This window comes from Thalassophryne amazonica, chromosome 3 (assembly GCF_902500255.1).
Source record: "Thalassophryne amazonica chromosome 3, fThaAma1.1, whole genome shotgun sequence".
NCBI classification, from domain to species: Eukaryota; Metazoa; Chordata; class Actinopteri; order Batrachoidiformes; family Batrachoididae; genus Thalassophryne; species Thalassophryne amazonica.
Window position 1 is genome coordinate 29,473,045 of NC_047105.1, and position 19,158 is coordinate 29,492,202.

The 19,158-nt window shown below is 40.0% G+C and overlaps 1 protein-coding gene across 1 annotated transcript in view; it reads right to left on the reverse strand.

Moving 5' to 3' along the window:
- The window catches only part of LOC117506465 (sodium- and chloride-dependent taurine transporter-like), a 110,666-nt gene that overhangs the window by 28,216 nt on the left and 63,292 nt on the right, over nucleotides 1-19,158 (reverse strand). Inside the window, exons 4-7 of the mRNA XM_034165964.1 lie at nucleotides 18,084-18,172; nucleotides 12,351-12,496; nucleotides 9,258-9,390; nucleotides 3,489-3,623 (exon numbers count right to left, since the gene is read on the reverse strand). Coding sequence (XP_034021855.1) covers nucleotides 3,489-3,623; nucleotides 9,258-9,390; nucleotides 12,351-12,496; nucleotides 18,084-18,172 — 503 coding nt within the window. The remainder of the gene's footprint in view (nucleotides 1-3,488; nucleotides 3,624-9,257; nucleotides 9,391-12,350; nucleotides 12,497-18,083; nucleotides 18,173-19,158) is intronic.

Sequence of the window (19,158 nt, forward strand, 5' to 3'; positions counted from 1 at the left end):
ACAGAAAGAACACTTACGAAAGTGACAAATGATCTACTTGTAACAGAAGCAGCTACTACCACAGTACTGCTATTGTTGAATCTTAATTAGGGATGGGTATTGATAAGATTTTATCGATATCGATGCCATTATCGATTCCGCTCATTGATCTGATTCCTTATCAATTCACTTATCGATACCTCTCATGAATTTTCTGTGTACTAAAAGTAGGCTTTACAGGTTTTTTATGTCAACGACATTTTAAATTGGTCATTGGATCTTTGACCTCTGGACATAAATTAAAAAAATAATAAAATAAAATCTGTAGTTTTTGTCAAAAGTATTTCCTTTCAGACATTTTTGGCATGAATGTCACTCCGTATCTCTGAGCTGAGCTCAGCCGGCTGCTGCACGTCAGCACAGGACGTTTCATTTTGGGAGGGAAAAAAAACCAAAATGTTTTGATCGATTGCAGTTTGTTTGTATTACGTTTGGAAATAGGTGTCATTTGATTTAAACGGCATTTCGCTTTGAAGTTATTCATTCCGACAGGACTCTATCATTCTAACTTGAGTCGGCAGAGAGCCGCGCAGCGTTTGGATCTGTGTGAACAGAATGGAGGACGATTCTCGCTTCTTTCTCGCAACAAGACATAAGTCCCAGTTAGTGACTTTAATCCACACAAAAGGTGACTCACGATTGACATATTCAGGGAAGAAAGTGGTGAAAAACAAAAAAAGGTGCAACCTAAAATTACCCCCCCAAACACCACCCGCAGGAAAATGTTTGCATTCTAGAAGCTCTGAATGCAATCTGGGACTATTTGTTGTGTGGGCCGCCAGAAGAGGAGGTACTGCTGGCCCACCACCAGAGGGCGCCCTGCCTGGAGTGCGGGCTCCAGGCACCAGAGGGCGCAGCCGCCTCACAGGAGCAGCCAGGGTGACAGCTGTCACGCATCACCTGCAACAGCTGTTACCAATCAGCAGGGGTACATCAGCAGGACGACGTCTCCACCTCTTTGCCGAGATATCGTTCTACCTGGAAGGTAACATTCTCAGCTAACTGTGTGACAGTAACCTTTTGTGACTTTTGTGCGTTGTATAACAGACTCCTTTTCCAACGAGAGGTGGAGGTAGTTTTCCTGCCGTGCGGATTGCTGGGTGCAAACGCGCCCACATTTAATTGTTTCTTTGTTCCTCGCCAGCAGTACCAGGTCCGACACGCGGAGGCAGTGGCCACCTGGGAATTCGGGACTTGGCGGCTCCAGTATTCCCGGGGTCTGGTGGCGGAAGAAATCGTGTGGTTCCGGTTCTGCTTTGGACAGACGTCTCCTATCTTCGAGCCTGCCCACACGACACCTTTTGTGATTTGGCTTTTTGTCCATTGTTGTAATCTGTTGTATTTGTTGTGCCCATTCACAACAGTAAAGTGTTGTTATTTGACTTCCTCCATTGTCCGTTCATTTGCGCCCCCTGTTGTGGGTCCGTGTACCTACACTTTCCCAACACTATTCCAGACAATAAACTGCAGTGAGTGCAGCATCCATTTAGGTGAGAAAAAAACCCAACTTTACTTATTCAAATTCATTCCAGTAGTATTCTGCTCTTACTAGGATGCAACAGTTTTCTAGCTTGGCAGATAGTTCTGGAGGAAATCACTGAACAAATTAACAAATTGAAAACATGGTTTGACCGAAACAAATTGTCATTAAACTTAAATAAAACAGGGATGAAGTGGAGGTGTAAGAGTCACTAGGTGTTCACAGGAAACAGTTATTTATTTCTATATTTATTTATTTATTTATGTTCATTGTTAGTTAGTTTTATCTTTCCTGTTCTGTTTAACCAGGTTCTTTTTGTCTCTTTCTCTAAAATTGTATTGTAGCATTATTAGTTATTATTACTGTTATTGTTGTTGTTGCTATTATTATTATTAATATATAATAAAAAAATTACAATTTGTAATACATTTGACTCTTACGACAACAAACACTGAGCCATTAATTATTATACAGAAAACACATGCACACAAATGTGCTGAGATGCAAACAGCTTAATGTTAACTTTAACATTGAAAACGCCATAGACATGCTAGCGCGTTAGCATCAGTCCCATTTTTAAGTTATAAAATACATCTGTCAACTGTTTAAGAAGACCATAACAGGTCGGTTTAACATGAAAAGGTAAATATTACTCACAGACATATGCTCTTTAGGGTTTTAGCGGGGAAAAATTAAGAACATGCAAAATAAAACAAAGAACCAACGAAGCAGCAGATCAAGCACTGCTTCATTGATTCAAGGTTCAAAGCGAAGCCGCGCTGCAGAAACGGTTGATTACAGACCCACTGCAGGGTCTGTAATCAATGTAGAGAAATTATAATTTTCCTGACAAACACCCCCCCAAAAGAACGGCCACTCTGAAAGACCGATAAGGGAATCGTTAAGCAAAAAGGCTATTGAAGTCAATGGATAGAGTAATTTTTTTAATGATGCCTGAAAGGAACTGGTTCCCGATACCCATCCCTAATCTTAATATAGCATTTGACACAGTTGATCATCGTATATTATTGAAAATGCTGAATAGTTATTTTGGTATTTCTGACATCATACTTATCAAGTCACTCTCATTGTGTCTTGTATACCATTGTTAGCTAACTTGTTCCAGTAAAATATGGGGTACAGCAGGTGAATTAGGCCCTCTGATATTCTCTCTCTACATAGCACTTCTTGGACAGATTTTGTGACACTATGGAATTAACCTTTCATTGCTATGCTGATGACACTCAGCTTTATATGCCAATAAATGCAGATAATCTCTCCCACACTATGAATTTAGATGACTTTCTGGATTCACTGAGGAACTGAATGGTCAGTAATTTCCTACCTTTAAATTCAAGAGTATAAAATAATTATAAAATGTCTGCAAGAAGGCTTTTGCATCTCCTTGTTGGCAACATTCATTTCTTGTTCTATTACAGTACGACAGAAGGACAAAGTGTGACATTTGCAGAAAGTGCAACAACAGCTAAAGGCCAAAAGAAAAAAGTTAAACCAGGTAGTGTCATCATCTTGACGTGCTGAGACCATAGTTAGACATTGCATATGTAGTAATGGTACCACTGGTTTTAAATTAATTCTACAAATTAATCATACCAGAAAGAGTGTCACTATCTGTATTTCATTCTCAGTTCTTCACGTGTAACCAGATACATATTTGTAAGGATATAACCATATAATGTTTGGTTAGATTTGAAGGAGACAGAATTGGCAGAAGAGTTATGATATGAGTTTCATCAGGTGGTCGAGGTCTTGTGACCAGAGGATCATTTGTTGAAAATCACTAAAGACCACTGTCCAATCCCCATTTTGCTCCCGGTGTGCAGTTGGGCACCATGCATGGCAGTACCCTGGCATCAGTGTGGGTGCATGTGAATGGGTGAATGTGACGCATTACTGTACTATATAAATCCAGTCTCCTCACCATTCAGACAGCTCTGGGTGCACATACCTCTGGGTCTTTGAGACGATCTATATCAGGGTACAGGTAGAATTTGATACCCTCGGCAGCACCAGGCAGAGTTACACCACGAATCATCAACACAATGAGCATAACAAACGGGAAGGTGGCCGTGAAGTAGACGACCTGAGTGGAGATCAGACAGAGGACGGCAAGGTCAGACGGTTAAGGACAGAAACATCCTCAGTGTGTTTTAAATTTTATAAGAAGGATGGTCAACTATTTTCCTGAAGCCATGTTTCAATCATGGTTGTTTCCATTTGGAGCAGAGTGTTAATATTTGCTGTGACCACATTTGATAGAGTTGGGCAACCAGAAAACATAAAACAAACCAGATCAATCAATCAATCAATCAATCAATCAATTTTTTTATATAGCGCCAAATCACAACAAACAGTTGCCCCAAGGCGCTTTATATTGTAAGGCAAGGCCATACAATAATTATGTAAAACCCCAACGGTCAAAACGACCCCCTGTGAGCAAGCACTTGGCTACAGTGGGAAGGAAAAACTCCCTTTTAACAGGAAGAAACCTCCAGCAGAACCAGGCTCAGGGAGGGGCAGTCTTCTGCTGGGACTGGTTGGGGCTGAGGGAGAGAACCAGGAAAAAGACATGCTGTGGAGGGGAGCAGAGATCGATCACTAATAATTAAATGCAGAGTGGTGCATACAGAGCAAAAACAGAAAGAAACAGTGCATCATGGGAACCCCCCAGCAGTCTACGTCTATAGCAGCATAACTAAGGGATGGTTCAGGGTCACCTGATCCAGCCCTAAGTATAAGCTTTAGCAAAAAGGAAAGTTTTAAGCCTAATCTTAAAAGTAGAGAGGGTGTCTGTCTCCCTGATCTGAATTGGGAGCTGGTTCCACAGGAGAGGAGCCTGAAAGCTGAAGGCTCTGCCTCCCATTCTACTCTTACAAACCCTAGGAACTACAAGTAAGCCTGCAGTCTGAGAGCGAAGCGCTCTATTGGGGTGATATGGTACTACGAGGTCCCTAAGATAAGATGGGACCTGATTATTCAAAACCTTATAAGTAAGAAGAAGAATTTTAAATTCTATTCTAGAATTAACAGGAAGCCAATGAAGAGAGGCCAATATGGGTGAGATATGCTCTCTCCTTCTAGTCCCCGTCAGTACTCTAGCTGCAGCATTTTGAATTAACTGAAGGCTTTTTAGGGAACTTTTAGGACAACCTGATAATAATGAATTACAATAGTCCAGCCTAGAGGAAATAAATGCATGAATTAGTTTTTCAGCATCACTCTGAGACAAGACCTTTCTGATTTTAGAGATATTGCGTAAATGCAAAAAAGCAGTCCTACATATTTGTTTAATATGCGCTTTGAATGACATATCCTGATCAAAAATGACTCCAAGATTTCTCACAGTATTACTAGAGGTCAGGGTAATGCCGTCCAGAGTAAGGATCTGGTTAGACACCATGTTTCTAAGATTTGTAGGGCCAAGTACAATAACTTCAGTTTTATCTGAGTTTAAAAGCAGGAAATTAGAGGTCATCCATGTCTTTATGTCTGTAAGACAATCCTGCAGTTTAGCTAATTGGTGTGTGTCCTCTGGCTTCATGGATAGATAAAGCTGGGTATCATCTGCGTAACAATGAAAATTTAAGCAATACCGTCTAATAATACTGCCTAAGGGAAGCATGTATAAAGTGAATAAAATTGGTCCTAGCACAGAACCTTGTGGAACTCCATAATTAACTTTAGTCTGTGAAGAAGATTCCCCATTTACATGAACAAATTGTAATCTATTAGACAAATATGATTCAAACCACCGCAGCGCAGTGCCTTTAATACCTATGGCATGCTCTAATCTCTGTAATAAAATTTTATGGTCAACAGTATCAAAAGCAGCACTGAGGTCTAACAGAACAAGCACAGAGATGAGTCCACTGTCCGAGGCCATAAGATCATTTGTAACCTTCACTAATGCTGTTTCTGTACTATGATGAATTCTAAAATCTGACTGAAACTCTTCAAATAGACCATTCCTCTGCAGATGATCAGTTAGCTGTTTTACAACTACCCTTTCAAGAATTTTTGAGAGAAAAGGAAGGTTGGAGATTGGCCTATAATTAGCTAAGATAGCTGGGTCAAGTGATGGCTTTTTAAGTAATGGTTTAATTACTGCCACCTTAAAACGCTGTGGTACATAGCCAACTAACAAAGATAGATTGATCATTTTAAGATCGAAGCATTAAATAATGGTAGGGCTTCCTTGAGCAGCCTGGTAGGAATGGGGTCTAATAAACATGTTGATGGTTTGGATGAAGTAACTAATGAAAATAACTCAGACAGAACAATCGGAGAGAAAGAGTCTAACCAAATACCGGCATCACTGAAAGCAGCCAAAGATAACGATACGTCTTTGGGATGGTTATGAGTAATTTTTTCTCTAATAGTTAAAATTTTGTTAGCAAAGAAAGTCATGAAGTCATTACTAGTTAAAGTTAATGGAATACTCAGCTCAATAGAGCTCTGACTCTTTGTCAGCCTGGCTACAGTGCTGAAAAGAAACCTGGGGTTGTTCTTATTTTCTTCAATTAGTGATGAGTAGAAAGATGTCCTAGCTTTACGGAGGGCTTTTTTTATAGAGCAACAGACTCTTTTTCCAGGCTAAGTGAAGATCTTCTAAATTAGTGAGACGCCATTTCCTCTCCAACTTACGGGTTATCTGCTTTAAGCTACGAGTTTGTGAGTTATACCACGGAGTCAGGCACTTCTGATTTAAAGCTCTCTTTTTTAGAGGAGCTACAGCATCCAAAGTTGTCTTCAATGAGGATGTAAAACTATTGACGAGATACTCTATCTCACTTACAGAGTTTAGGTAGCTACTCTGCACTGTGTTGGTATATGGCATTAGAGAACATAAAGAAGGAATCATATCCTTAAACCTAGTTACAGCGCTTTCTGAAAGACTTCTAGTGTAATGAAACTTATTCCCCACTGCTGGGTAGTCCATCAGAGTAAATGTAAATGTTATTAAGAAATGATCAGACAGAAGGGAGTTTTCAGGGAATACTGTTAAGTCTTCTATTTCCATACCATAAGTCAGAACAAGATCTAAGATATGATTAAAGTGGTGGGTGGACTCATTTACTTTTTGAGCAAAGCCAATAGAGTCTAATAATAGATTAAATGCAGTGTCTGTCATTCTCAGCATCTGTGTGGATGTTAAAATCGCCCACTATAATTATCTTATCTGAGCTAAGCACTAAGTCAGACAAAAGGTCTGAAAATTCACAGAGAAACTCACAGTAACGACCAGGTGGACGATAGATAATAACAAATAAAACTGGTTTTTGGGACTTCCAATTTGGATGGACAAGACTAAGAGTCAAGCTTTCTAATGAATTAAAGCTCTGTCTGGGTTTTTGATTAATTAATAAGCTGGAATGGAAGATTGCTGCTAATCCTCCGCCCCGGCCCATGCTACGAGCATTCTGACAGTTAGTGTGACTCGGGGGTGTTGACTCATTTAAACTAACATATTCATCCTGCTGTAACCAGGTTTCTGTAAGGCAGAATAAATCAATATGTTGATCAATTATTATATCATTTACCAACAGGGACTTAGAAGAGAGAGACCTAATGTTTAATAGACCACATTTAACTGTTTTAGTCTGTAGTGCAGTTGAAGGTGCTATATTATTTTTTCTTTTTTAATTTTTATGCTTAAATAGATTTTTGCTGGTTATTGGTAGTCTGGGAGCAGGCACCGTCTCTACGGGGATGGGGTAATGAGGGGATGGCAGGGGGAGAGAAGCTGCAGAGAGGTGTGTAAGACTACAACTCTGCTTCCTGGTCCCAACCCTGGATAGTCACGGTTTGGAGGATTTAAGAAAATTGGCCAGATTTCTAGAAATGAGAGCTGCTACATCCAAAGTGGGATGGATACCGTCTCTCCTAACAAGACCAGGTTTTCCCCAGAAGCTTTGCCAATTATCTATGAAGCCCACCTCATTTTTTGGACACCACTCAGACAGCCAGCAATTCAAGGAGAACATGCGGCTAAACATGTCACTCCCGGTCTGATTGGGGAGGGGCCCAGAGAAAACTACAGAGTCCGACATTGTTTTTGCAAAGTTACACACCGATTTAATGTTAATTTTAGTGACCTCCGATTGGCGTAACCGGGTGTCATTACTGCCGACGTGAATTACAATCTTACCAAATTTACGCTTAGCCTTAGCCAGCAGTTTCAAATTTCCTTCAATGTCGCCTGCTCTGGCCCCTGGAAGACAATTGACTATGGTTGCTGGTGTCGCTAACTTCACATTTCGCAAAACAGAGTCGCCAATAACCAGAGTTTGATCCTCGGCGGGTGTGTCGTCGAGTGGGGAAAAACGGTTAGAGATGTGAACGGGTTGGCGGTGTACACGGGGCTTCTGTTTAGGGCTACGCTTCCTCCTCACAGTCACCCAGTCGGCCTGCTTTCCCGGCTGCTCGGGATCTGCCAGGGGGTAACTAACGGCGGCTAAGCCGTCTTGAGGCAGTAAAAGGAGCTGCCTCTAATTGATCGAGCCGCTTGTGGTGTTGAAATGAGGAGTTGATGCTGTGGAAGCTGTCAAACATAAATGGTTCCTTTGGGTATTTTTCTGAGGGTATCATCTATCCTGATACTTGTACAGATTTGTTTCTTTGTTTGCACAGTTATTTTATATTAACATTACAAATTTATGAATTATTGGATTAGAACCAACAGCACTGGTATGCAGTCTGGAGTCTTATCCCAGTCCTATCCCAAGCAGTTCGTCCCACCCTATCATTGACCAGGTTTAGAAGCTCATCTTTAGCATTCCATGGTCAGCTAGGAGTTCTAATCTCTCCAGCATGTCCTGGGTCTTCCACACAGCCTCCTTCCACTTGGACTTGTCTGGAACACCTTCCATGTTAGAAAACCAGAGGCATCCTTGCCAGATGTCTGAACCACCTCAGCTTCTCACCCGGTCCTTGAGTGTAAACCCAGATTCCTGACTGAGAAATCTAATTTCCACTGCTTGCATCCGTGACCTTGTTCTTGACCCAAAGTTCATGACCATAGGTGAGGATCAGAGCATAAACTGACTGGTAAATCAATAGCGTCCCTTTTCTAGCTCAGATGTTTCCTCACTATGATGGTCTGCTAAAGTCTCAGCAAGACCTGAGACACAGTGCTGATCAATCTATTGATCTTAAGCACCATCTTATCCCTACTTGTGAATAAGACCTGTGATACCTGAAGTCCTCCACTTGGGGCAATAATTCTTCCCTGACCCATTTTCAAGGTGCTTTTACCATTAAATAATATAGCTAACATAAATAACAAATTACATAATATATCCATAAATAGTGCAGCATGGTGCCTCAGTGGTTAGCACTGTTGCTGCACAGCAAGAAGGTCATGGGGGATTGCTACCCAGCTGGTCTTTTCTGTGTGGAGTTTGCATATTCTCTCCGTGTTTTGTGGAGTGCGCCGGTATCTCCCACTGAACTGTTGACTCTTAATTGACCGCCTCTAAACTGACCCTATGATAGACTGGCAGCATGTCCAATGGTGACCCAATGATTGCTGGGATAGGCCTCAGTGCGTTAACTACTGTAGATTAAGCATGGTTCGTTTGTTTGTTTGTGGGTGACTGTTAGCTGGAAGGCTGTTTCAGAAAACAGGTGGACGTGAAGAGAAATCACTTGGACGAGGGTGTATAATAATAATCAGCAGAAAATAAGACAACTTTGGACATCAATCAAATGTCGTTACCTTGCCGGTGGACTTGACTCCTTTCCAGATGCAGAAGAAGCAGATGACCCAGACAAGCAGCAAGCAAAAAGCTAAATCCCATTTAACATTACCCATCACATCTATACCAGTTGTGATACCCAGCACATTGTGCCTGCAAAAAAAGAAAAAGAAAAAATAAAGACAGAGATTATGAAATGTAAAATGCTGCAGTCTGATGTACCTTCATTGTGTGCCAATACAGTGCAACCAGAAAGTATTCACAGCGCTTCACTTTTTCCACATTTGCTTATGTTGCAGCAAAATTCCAAAAGGGATGAAATGATTTTTCCCCTCACAATTCTACACACAATATCCCATAATGACAATGATTTTTGCAAATTAATTAAAGATAATAATAATAACAATAATAATGACACAAATTAGATTTGTTCAGGAGAGAATTTGCAACAGTTATTATTCGATTTAAGAATTGAAATATTAAAGTTGAAGAGTTGGTTTGATATTAACAAACTGTCACTAAATTGGTCTAAAACTAAAATGATGTTATTTGGAAATTATAAAAAGGATGTACATATACAGTTGAATATACTTGGGGTAAACATACATGTGTCAAAGAGAATAAGTTGCTAGGTATGATTATTGATGATTGAATTTACTGGAAAGTTCAGATTCAACATATTCAAAAGAAAACACCCAAAAGTATTGCAGTATTAAATAAGGTAAAGCACATTCTTGATGGCAAATCACTACACACTCTGTATTGTACATTGACTGCACCTTATTTTACGTACTGTGCTGAAGTCTGGGGCAATAACTATAAAACTACAGTGCAACCATTATTCATCATTCAAAAAAGAGCATTAAGAATAATTCACAATGCAGGGTATCGGGATCGTACAAATCCATTGTTCATTAAATTGAAGATATTAAAACTTGATATGATTTCATTCAAGACTGTTCAATTGATGTATAAAGCACAAAATAAGCAATTACCATTTAGAATTCAAGAATATTTTACACAAAGAGAAAGAATGTATAATTTAAGGGGTTTGTATCATTTTAAAATTACTGGCATTAGGACAACCAGGAAATGCTTCTGTGTCTCCATTTGTGGTCCTAAAAAATGGAATAATCTACCTGAGAACCTCAAACAATGTCCAGATATCAACTGATTCAAATATTTATACAAAGAAATGGTATTTTCCAGATATGTATTAGATGAAAGTGGTTGAGTTGTGTTGTATGAAGGTGTTGAATCTTTTCTACTGAAATATGTAGGTGGTAACCAGTTTGTATTGGGAGCTGTTTGGAAAATATTTGTTTTCTTTTAATTGTAATTTTGAGCTGCTGTTTTTCAGATTTTGTTTAGAAATGAACATTTATGAACAGGCACATATGTCTGGTTTGATTTGATTCATGGAGGGGTGTAGGCATTGATAAGCTTTACTTCTGCCTACGCCTTTAGGCACCGTGTACATTGTTTATTTTTTTCTTACTGTCTTTTTTCTTTGACTACTTTGTTTATGAGTTCTGTTGTTGTATATGAGTAAAACTTTGTTGCATGGGTGTCTAATAAATTCAATTCAATTCAATTCAATTCAATTGATAAACTAAGAAATCACGTGTACGTAAGTATTCACAGCCTTTGCCATGAAGCTCAGAATTGAGCTCAGGTGTATCCTGTTTCCACTGTTCATCCTTGAGATGTTTCTACAGCTTAATTGGAGTCCACCTGGCCTAAATTCAGTTGATTGGACATGATTTGGTTTGACACACACCTGTCTACATATAAGGTCCCACAGTTGACGGTGCATGTCAGATCACAAACCAAGCATGAAGTCAAAGGAATTGTCTGTAGACCTCTGAGACGGGATTGTCTGGAGGCACAAATCTGGGAAAGGCTACAGAAACATTTCTGCTGCTTCAAAGGTCCCAATGAGCACGGTGGCATCCATTATCTGCAAATGGAAGAATTTCTGATCTCCAGGACTCTTCCCAGAGCTGGCTGCCCATCTAAACTAAGTGATCGGGGGAGAAGGACCTTAGGGAAGGAGGTGACCAAGAAAGGCAACCATGTCTGCAGCAATCCACCAATCAGGCCTGTATGGTAGAGTGGCCAGACAGAAGTCAATCCTTAGTAAAAAGCACATGGAAGCCCACCTGGAGTTTGACAAAAGGCACCCGAAGGACTTTCAGACTACGAGAAACAAAATTCTCTGGTCTGATGAGAAAAGATTCAAATTTATTTTTTAAAATTCAAATTTAAAAAAATAAATTTGAATCTTTTCTATATATACATATATATATATATATATATATATATATATATATATATATATATATACACATTTCAATAAATAAAATTTAATTCCGTTGAATAATGTGAATAAACTAACAAAGCTGAACACTGCAAAAGAAATGGCACCAATATCTGGCAGTGATCTTTGATTCAACAGCTCATAACATTAAAAGACTGTGCAGAAAAATTCTTCTCAATGAGCGCACCCTTCTGGATGAATTTTTACGTTACGTTAGTTGGGTGACCAACAATCCAGCATACTCGTGATATCAATGAGTGAAAACAGTGGAGAGAAATATTTTATCTTGTCTTCGGGTTTGTTCCTATAATATTAAACGATAAAACTGTTGAAATTCTCATGCATTAACTGTACTTCCTGTTTTCTTTTAGTTCCTGTTAAACTTGCGACAGAGAGACCAAAGCATTGGTGCAGATACATTTTCTCACAGCTAACTATCAAAAATATTTGGCAGGTTTTAGAAACATTTAGACTTCTGCATTGGGGAAAAAAAAACATTTTAAAGAAAGTAAAAAAGGCTTGTGTTTTTGAAACTGTTCTTTTTTTTTTAAATAAAATCCAAAAGATTCTTAACAAGCATGTTTTACACTTGAAAATATCATTTTACAAACATATATACATATACGTACATACATATACAAACACATATGTGTTTGTAAGATATTACAGCTAATACTGTGTGTGTGTGTGTGTGTGTGTGTGTGTGTGTGTGTGTGTGTGTGTGTGTGTGTGTGTGTGTGTGTGTGTGTGTGTGTGTGTGTGTGTGTGTGGTTTAATTAAACATTAAACTCACTCCCAGAATTCAGTGACAGGGGAGGTGAAGTTTGAGGCATTGCCGGGAAGCCAGTGAGTTTTGTTTTTGCGGTAGGTGTCCTCGATGCAGCGATCGGTGTTCCACAAATGATTGCATTTGGCCCATGGCAGGGTTGGCTGAAAACACTGAAAAGTCCACAGAGTCAATTTTAGGGTACTGCATCCAGCAAAAAAGATCACTTTGAAACAACCAGAAGGTGTTTAAACACAGTAACCCAACACTTTAAGATATCTTCAATGTCTAAAAGTAATACTCCCCCCCCACTCAAATTGGGTTATAGGGTTTAACTCATCCACTATTTTATTTTATAAAGTGACTTACCTTTCACTATTATGTAAAACCGTTGGGGTTTTACATAATTATTGTATGGCCTTGCCTTACAATATAAAGCGCCTTGGGGCAACTGTTTGTTGTGATTTGGCGCTATATAAAAAAATTGATTGATTGATTGATTGACTTATTCATTTTTACAATGAACCAATTAAGTGGTGAGCCTAAAAGATTTTAGAAAGCAGTAAAAATGCTCACAATGTCAGGATTTCTTCAGAACCAAACATTTTAAACTGTTTGAGTAACAAATCCAAACATATTCACTACATTTTTGACAAATTATCACAAATTTAGATAATACACTTAAAACCACTTAACCATTATAATAGCTGAGAAATAAGGTAGATAATATCTACTTTAAAGTTGCCTAAAGTGTTGTAAAATCACTATCAAACCAGTCCAAATTCAATGGGTGATTGTGAGGTGTTGACCCTGATCCAGAAAAAGTACGGTGTGGTTCTCTATCTTTTGCATTCTAAGAAACCAGCATTTCTGAAGAATGTGTGAAGTTTTGAGTCACTGGGTGCAAATTTGAGAAAGGTTGGTTTCTCAGAATGCACAAACTGGAAAAACACACCAAACAATTTCACACCAAATTCTACAAAACAGCAGTTGGCAGTAGTGAGCAGCTGCCCAGTCAAAACAGCTGGCATTGCACAGAAAGCACTTCGACAACATCTGTAATTAAATCATTTTCACTGACAAGAATGTTTATGTCAGTGTCATTAAAGCCATTTAAAAAATAAGTAATTCAAGAAAAGAAAATTATTTACATCTTATGTAAACTATTTAGGAAAGTATTAACTTCCCAAGATCCATAGTCCATTGCGCTTTTCTGAAAATTTCCTTCAAACCACTTAATTTTGCTGAAGCCCCCGTCACACTTAGCACAAATGAACACAAATGAGGCTGAATCAGTGCAAATGAGGAAAAAAGCCAAACTTGGAGGTGCAGTCGGACGAGAGAGACATTTGGGCAGCCGTGTACAAATGCCGTTGAATACCCAAAATGTGTGCTGAAGTCACTGTTGGAGCAGTATGTCTCATGGCTAATTTGCTACTTTGCTAACTTCATATAATACTAGTAATTACTTCATATCTCCTTATACAGATAATGACCCTTTCGAGCTTTTTCCACCTCAACTACATCTTAGAGTTTGTTGCATGTGCTCTACATTCGTGCTGGCCACGCAAATGAGCCCGACTGTTTATAAAAAGCACGAGATGAGAGCTGCGTGAAGCCACACATCTTGCTCTCTCTGTCTCCTCCTCCTTTCTGTACCACTCCATGGCACAGAGCCCAACTAAACATGCAATCACAAAGTTCGTCTGCTGTGGATTTTGAGGAGCAAACTGGAGCGATCTGAATTGTTCAGCAGCTGATGGATGACTATGGGTGTGTGTGTGTGTGTGTGTGTGTGCGTGGAGACAATTTGCCTCATTCACAATGTGACAGAACGTAAAGATGCGGGGAACAGCGGGCAACGGCGCAGAACATTATTCTTGACCTTGCGTAATGGTTCCTGATAATTCGCCAGCAACACGTGCCATTAATCTTAACTCGTGGTAACAGGTTGCAGCAGTTCCTGAGGACACCTGATGTCTCTGCCCCGAAACATCACATTCATGATCCACGGGCAAGAATGCATACGAGGTCTGTTAGAAAAGTATCGGACTTTTTAATTTTTTTCAAAAACCATATGGATTTGAATCACGTGTGATTGGCTTCATCACGGCGTTGCTTTGCGTCATGCGGCTCCGCCGCGACGCGCTGGATTCCTCCGCTCCTCTTTCCATGACAAAAACTCCTGTAACAGTGGAATGTGCCGTTCATTTCTATACTGGACGCTGTCTTGATCCGGTATGTCGTCTGACTAGCACAGGAATTGCGGAAGACGTGGACATCAGCACTTTTTCGGCACATTGAGACAGATGTGCGGAGGAGCGGCATGGTGGCGCATTCATCCACTTCTTTTTCCATGAAATAAACTCCTGTAACAGTGGAATGTGCCGAAAAAATGCTGATGTCCATGCCTTCTGCCTTTTTGTGAAAGTCAGACGACATCCCGGATCAACAAAGCCTTCACGTTGGAAATGATCTGGTTGTTTCAGCGGGGTGTCAGCCTGTCGATCAGCGCTCGGAGCGCGCCACGCTCTCAGACGCTATGGGCGGTCTTTAAACTGGCTGGAGCACTCCTTAATCTGTGTAATCCCCATAAAATCGTCCCTGAAAGCCATATTAATTTTCCGAATGGTGTCCACCTGGAGGTCTCTCACAGTTTCAGGAAAAAATTGATGCAGCAAATCTCCAAATCATTCCGCCATTTCCTTAACGACAAGAGGGGTGGACCAGTGCTCACTCAAAGCCTGCTCACAGGCGAATGACGCAACCGACAAGCGTGAAAAAACTCACGCATGCGCAAGAAGGTTCAAGCTTGGCTGATGCAATCACACGTGATTCAAATCCATATGGTTTTTGAAAAAAATAAAAAGGTCCGATACTTTTCTAACAGACCTCGTACTTCATGGCAATTGTGACTTGTTATCGTTATGTGTAAACGCAGCATAACAGAGAATGACAACTTTTTCAAAGTGTTGATGACAGTACAACCACATTTCCAATGATGTTGGGATGTTGTGTATTTAATGATATATTTAATGTTCAAACTGATAAACTTTATATTGTTTTTGTGCAAATATTTGCTATTTTGAAATGGATGCCTGCAATACGTTTCAAAAAAGCTGGGACAGTGGTATGTTTACCACTGTGTTACATCACCTTTCCTTCTAACAACACTCAATAAGCATTTGGGAACTGAGGACATTACTTTTCAAGCTTTGTAGGTGGAATTCTTTCCCATTCTTGCTTGATGTACGACTTCAGTTGTTCAACAGTCCGGGGTCTCCGTTGTCGTATTTTGCGCTTCATAATGCAGCACACATTTTCGATGGGCGACAGGTCTGGACTGCAGGCAGGCCAGTCTAGTACCTGCACTCTTTTACTAAGAAGCCACACTGTTGTAACACGTGCAGAATGTGGCTTGCCATTGTCTTGCTGAAATAAGCAGGTACGTCGCTGAAAAAGATGTTGCTTGGATGGCAGCATGTGTTGCTCCAAAACCTGGATGTACCTTTCAGCACTGATGGTGCCATCACAGATGTGTAAGCTGGCCATGCCATGGGCACTAACACACCCCCAAAACATCACAGATGCTGGCTTTTCAACTTTGCACTGGTAACAATCTGGATGGTCTTTTTCCTCTTTTATCCAGAGGACATGATGTCCATGATTTCCAAAACCAATTTGAAATGTGGACTCATCAGACCACAGCACACTTTCAAATGAGCTTGGGCCCAGAGAAGGCGGCGGCGTGTCTGGATGTTGTTGATGTATGGCTTTTGCTTTGCATGGTAGAGATTTAACTTGCACTTGTTCATGTAGTGACGAACTGTGTTAACTGACAATGGTTCTCTGAAGTGTTCCTGAGCCCACGCGGTAACATCCTTTACACAATGATGTCAGTTTTAAATGCAGTGCCGCCTGACGGATCGAAGGTCACGGGCATTCAATGTTGGTTTTCAGCCTTGCCGCTTACGTGTAGAAAGTTCTCCAGATTCTCTGAATCTTCTGATTTTATTATGGACTGTAAATGATGGAATCTCTAAATTCCTTGCAATTGAACACTGAGAAACATTATCAGATTGAACATTATATATCTTGTCTTTTTGGTGTATTCAATTGAATATAGGTTGAAGAGAATTTGCAAATCATTATATTCTGTTTTTATTTACATTTCACACAACGTCCCGACTCCATTGGAATTGGGTTTGTAAAATCTCAGACGAGATGAAATGTTATTATTATATTATATTATATAGAACATATGTTCTATATTCTATATTCTCTGACACCCCCACCAGGGGTTTTTTTTTGTCAGAGCAAAAAAATAACTCAGCACTGTTAACCAACAAACGAAGAAGGGGAAAAAAGGAAAAAGAAAACATTGTTAGCTAACATTTAGTGCGTAAATCTACCAATGAAAAGACAGAGTTTGGGGCAACCAAAAAAAAAAAGAAGAAAGCAGAGGATGATCTTTGTTTGCTCTTCTCCACAGCGCATCCCCACATCAGCCGCCTGTGTGAGTCAAAGACCCAGACTCACTGCTGGCAGTAAACAAGAGGTGAGACTTAGGGGTGCTGAAGCAATCCAAAATGTCCAAGAATCGATTTTTAAAAAGCATTTTTAAAAAAACATTTCCTTGCTTACTCACTTGCATATACTGTTTGTCAGGCAACTGCCTCCGTACTGCAGCATCCCCGCTAGGGACGGGTCTGCTTCAAACATTTGTGAGCTGAAGCTTAGCATGGCAGACGAAGAGCTAATTCAGTCAACACCGTCTTCGCTGAAGACAAATGTTTGGGCGAATTTTGTATTTTATTATTTGCTGCGTAAGAAGGAGCTTGACATGACTTATGCAGTGTGCAAAATCTGCAAAATGAAAGTCAAATACTTTGGGAAGACTTCAAATCCTCGAGCCCACATGCTACGCCATCACCCGGAGCTAAAAGAAGCGGAGCAGCGGTCTCTGAAGACTACTGACCAGCGCACACTCCATCACTTCACTAAACTACCAGTCAGCTCTGAACGAGCAAAGCAGATAAGTAAATTTACATCTTTAGAATCACTTGATTAACCTTGTGAAGCTGCATTTTCTTAAGCATAAATATTTTTTAAGTCATATAACTATTTCTCAGAGCTCTTTCAAGCTTAGAGGAATGTAGGTAATCCTGTAACTGGCACCCTTTGTTACAAAGAGTATCGATTGTGAATTGAGAATTGGTTTGAATTGAAAATCGATTCTGAATCGAATTGCCACCCGAAGAATCGGTATCGAACTGAATCGTGAGTTGTTGTAAGATTCACATCCCTAGTGAGACTAGATGAGAGACTAAATATGTATAAATGTTTAATTAATATTATTTAGTTAAAATGTGTTAGTTATGCCAAAGGTGTTTAAAAAATGATGTTTAATATATGACAAAATGTAAAAATAGAAGAATAGAAAGTTTTTTAAAAAAAACACATGTATAAAATGTTTGAAAAAGGTGCAAAAATGTGTGAAAGAATCGAAAGTTATTTAAAAACATTTAAAATATTTACAAAGGCTGTAAAATTTGTGAATGTATAGTCAGCTCCTTAAAAACACAAATATATTTAAAATGTGTTTAAGATGTGTAAAAGAAAAAAAAGAAACATGTTAAAATTGTGTGTATGTATGCCAGGGGGAGTGCAGCTAATCATTTGTTCTCTGAGGGGGGCTCACTCACTTTGAAAACCGCTGATATAAAACACATTATTATAATTAGTAAGTCTGGAACATACCTGGAACAGGTAGTAGACGCCCCAGGCTAGGATGACAATGTAGTAAATATTGAGCAGAGAAACAATCACAATGGAGGCGTAGCCAATACCTGGAGAGAGTGAAAAGTAGGAGAGCATCCTGTCAGTCCACAAACCTGCTTCTTTAACTTCAGCTCCACCAAGAAACTCACAGTTACTATAAATTATTCATCAAGATATCAATGCCCAATCCAGAGCTCCTTAAGCACATAAGAGAAAATCTCAGTGTATGAGTTCCAGTAATACACCACTAACACAATCCCACACACAAAGCAGTGCATTAATAAAGCAATGTACTAGAACAGGGGTGGCCAAGTTCGTTCCTCGAGAGCCACCTTCCTGACACTCTTAGTTGTCTCCCTGCTCCAACACACCTGAATCCAATGAAAGGCTCATTAAAAGTCTGCTAACGAGTCTTTCATTGGATTCAGGTGTGTTGGAGCAGGGAGACAACTAAGAGTGTCAGGAAGGTGGCTCTCGAGGACCGAACTTGGCCACCCCTGTACTAGAAAGAGGTCACACAAAAACTAGTTCATGATACAAAATCAAGGCCTGAGCTGCCGCATCCACCCCATTATGGAGCCACCTTGGGTACTGGATCGCAACCAAGAAGGCAGACACCCGGTTCACCCACACCTCTTGAAAGTAACAACCTATCAGCCACAGCCAGGTGGGACGTATGGGCGTCCTTAGCCTTCTCCAGCCAGTGGGGACTCCTGGCCTGAGATTCCTTAAGTAACTGTTCTCAAGGATCCTCTAAAAAGACCAAGTACCAAAAATATCCAGTTGTCCCCTTAGGTTATGGGTTGCCATCCTAGACTTCATAACCACGAAGTACCAGAACTCTAAAGCTTTGGATATTTGTTCTTCAGTAAAGGTATCAGCATCAGGGCAACTCAATGACACCGTCACAACTGTTACTGCTTTCAATGGTCCTCCTGTGATCTAGCAGTCCTAGAGACAGAAAATAATGGACAAACCATAATTCTCTTGGACAGATACATCATAGCAGGACCACTGAAAGTGGTAATGCACATGACAGTCTCATGGAACTGCC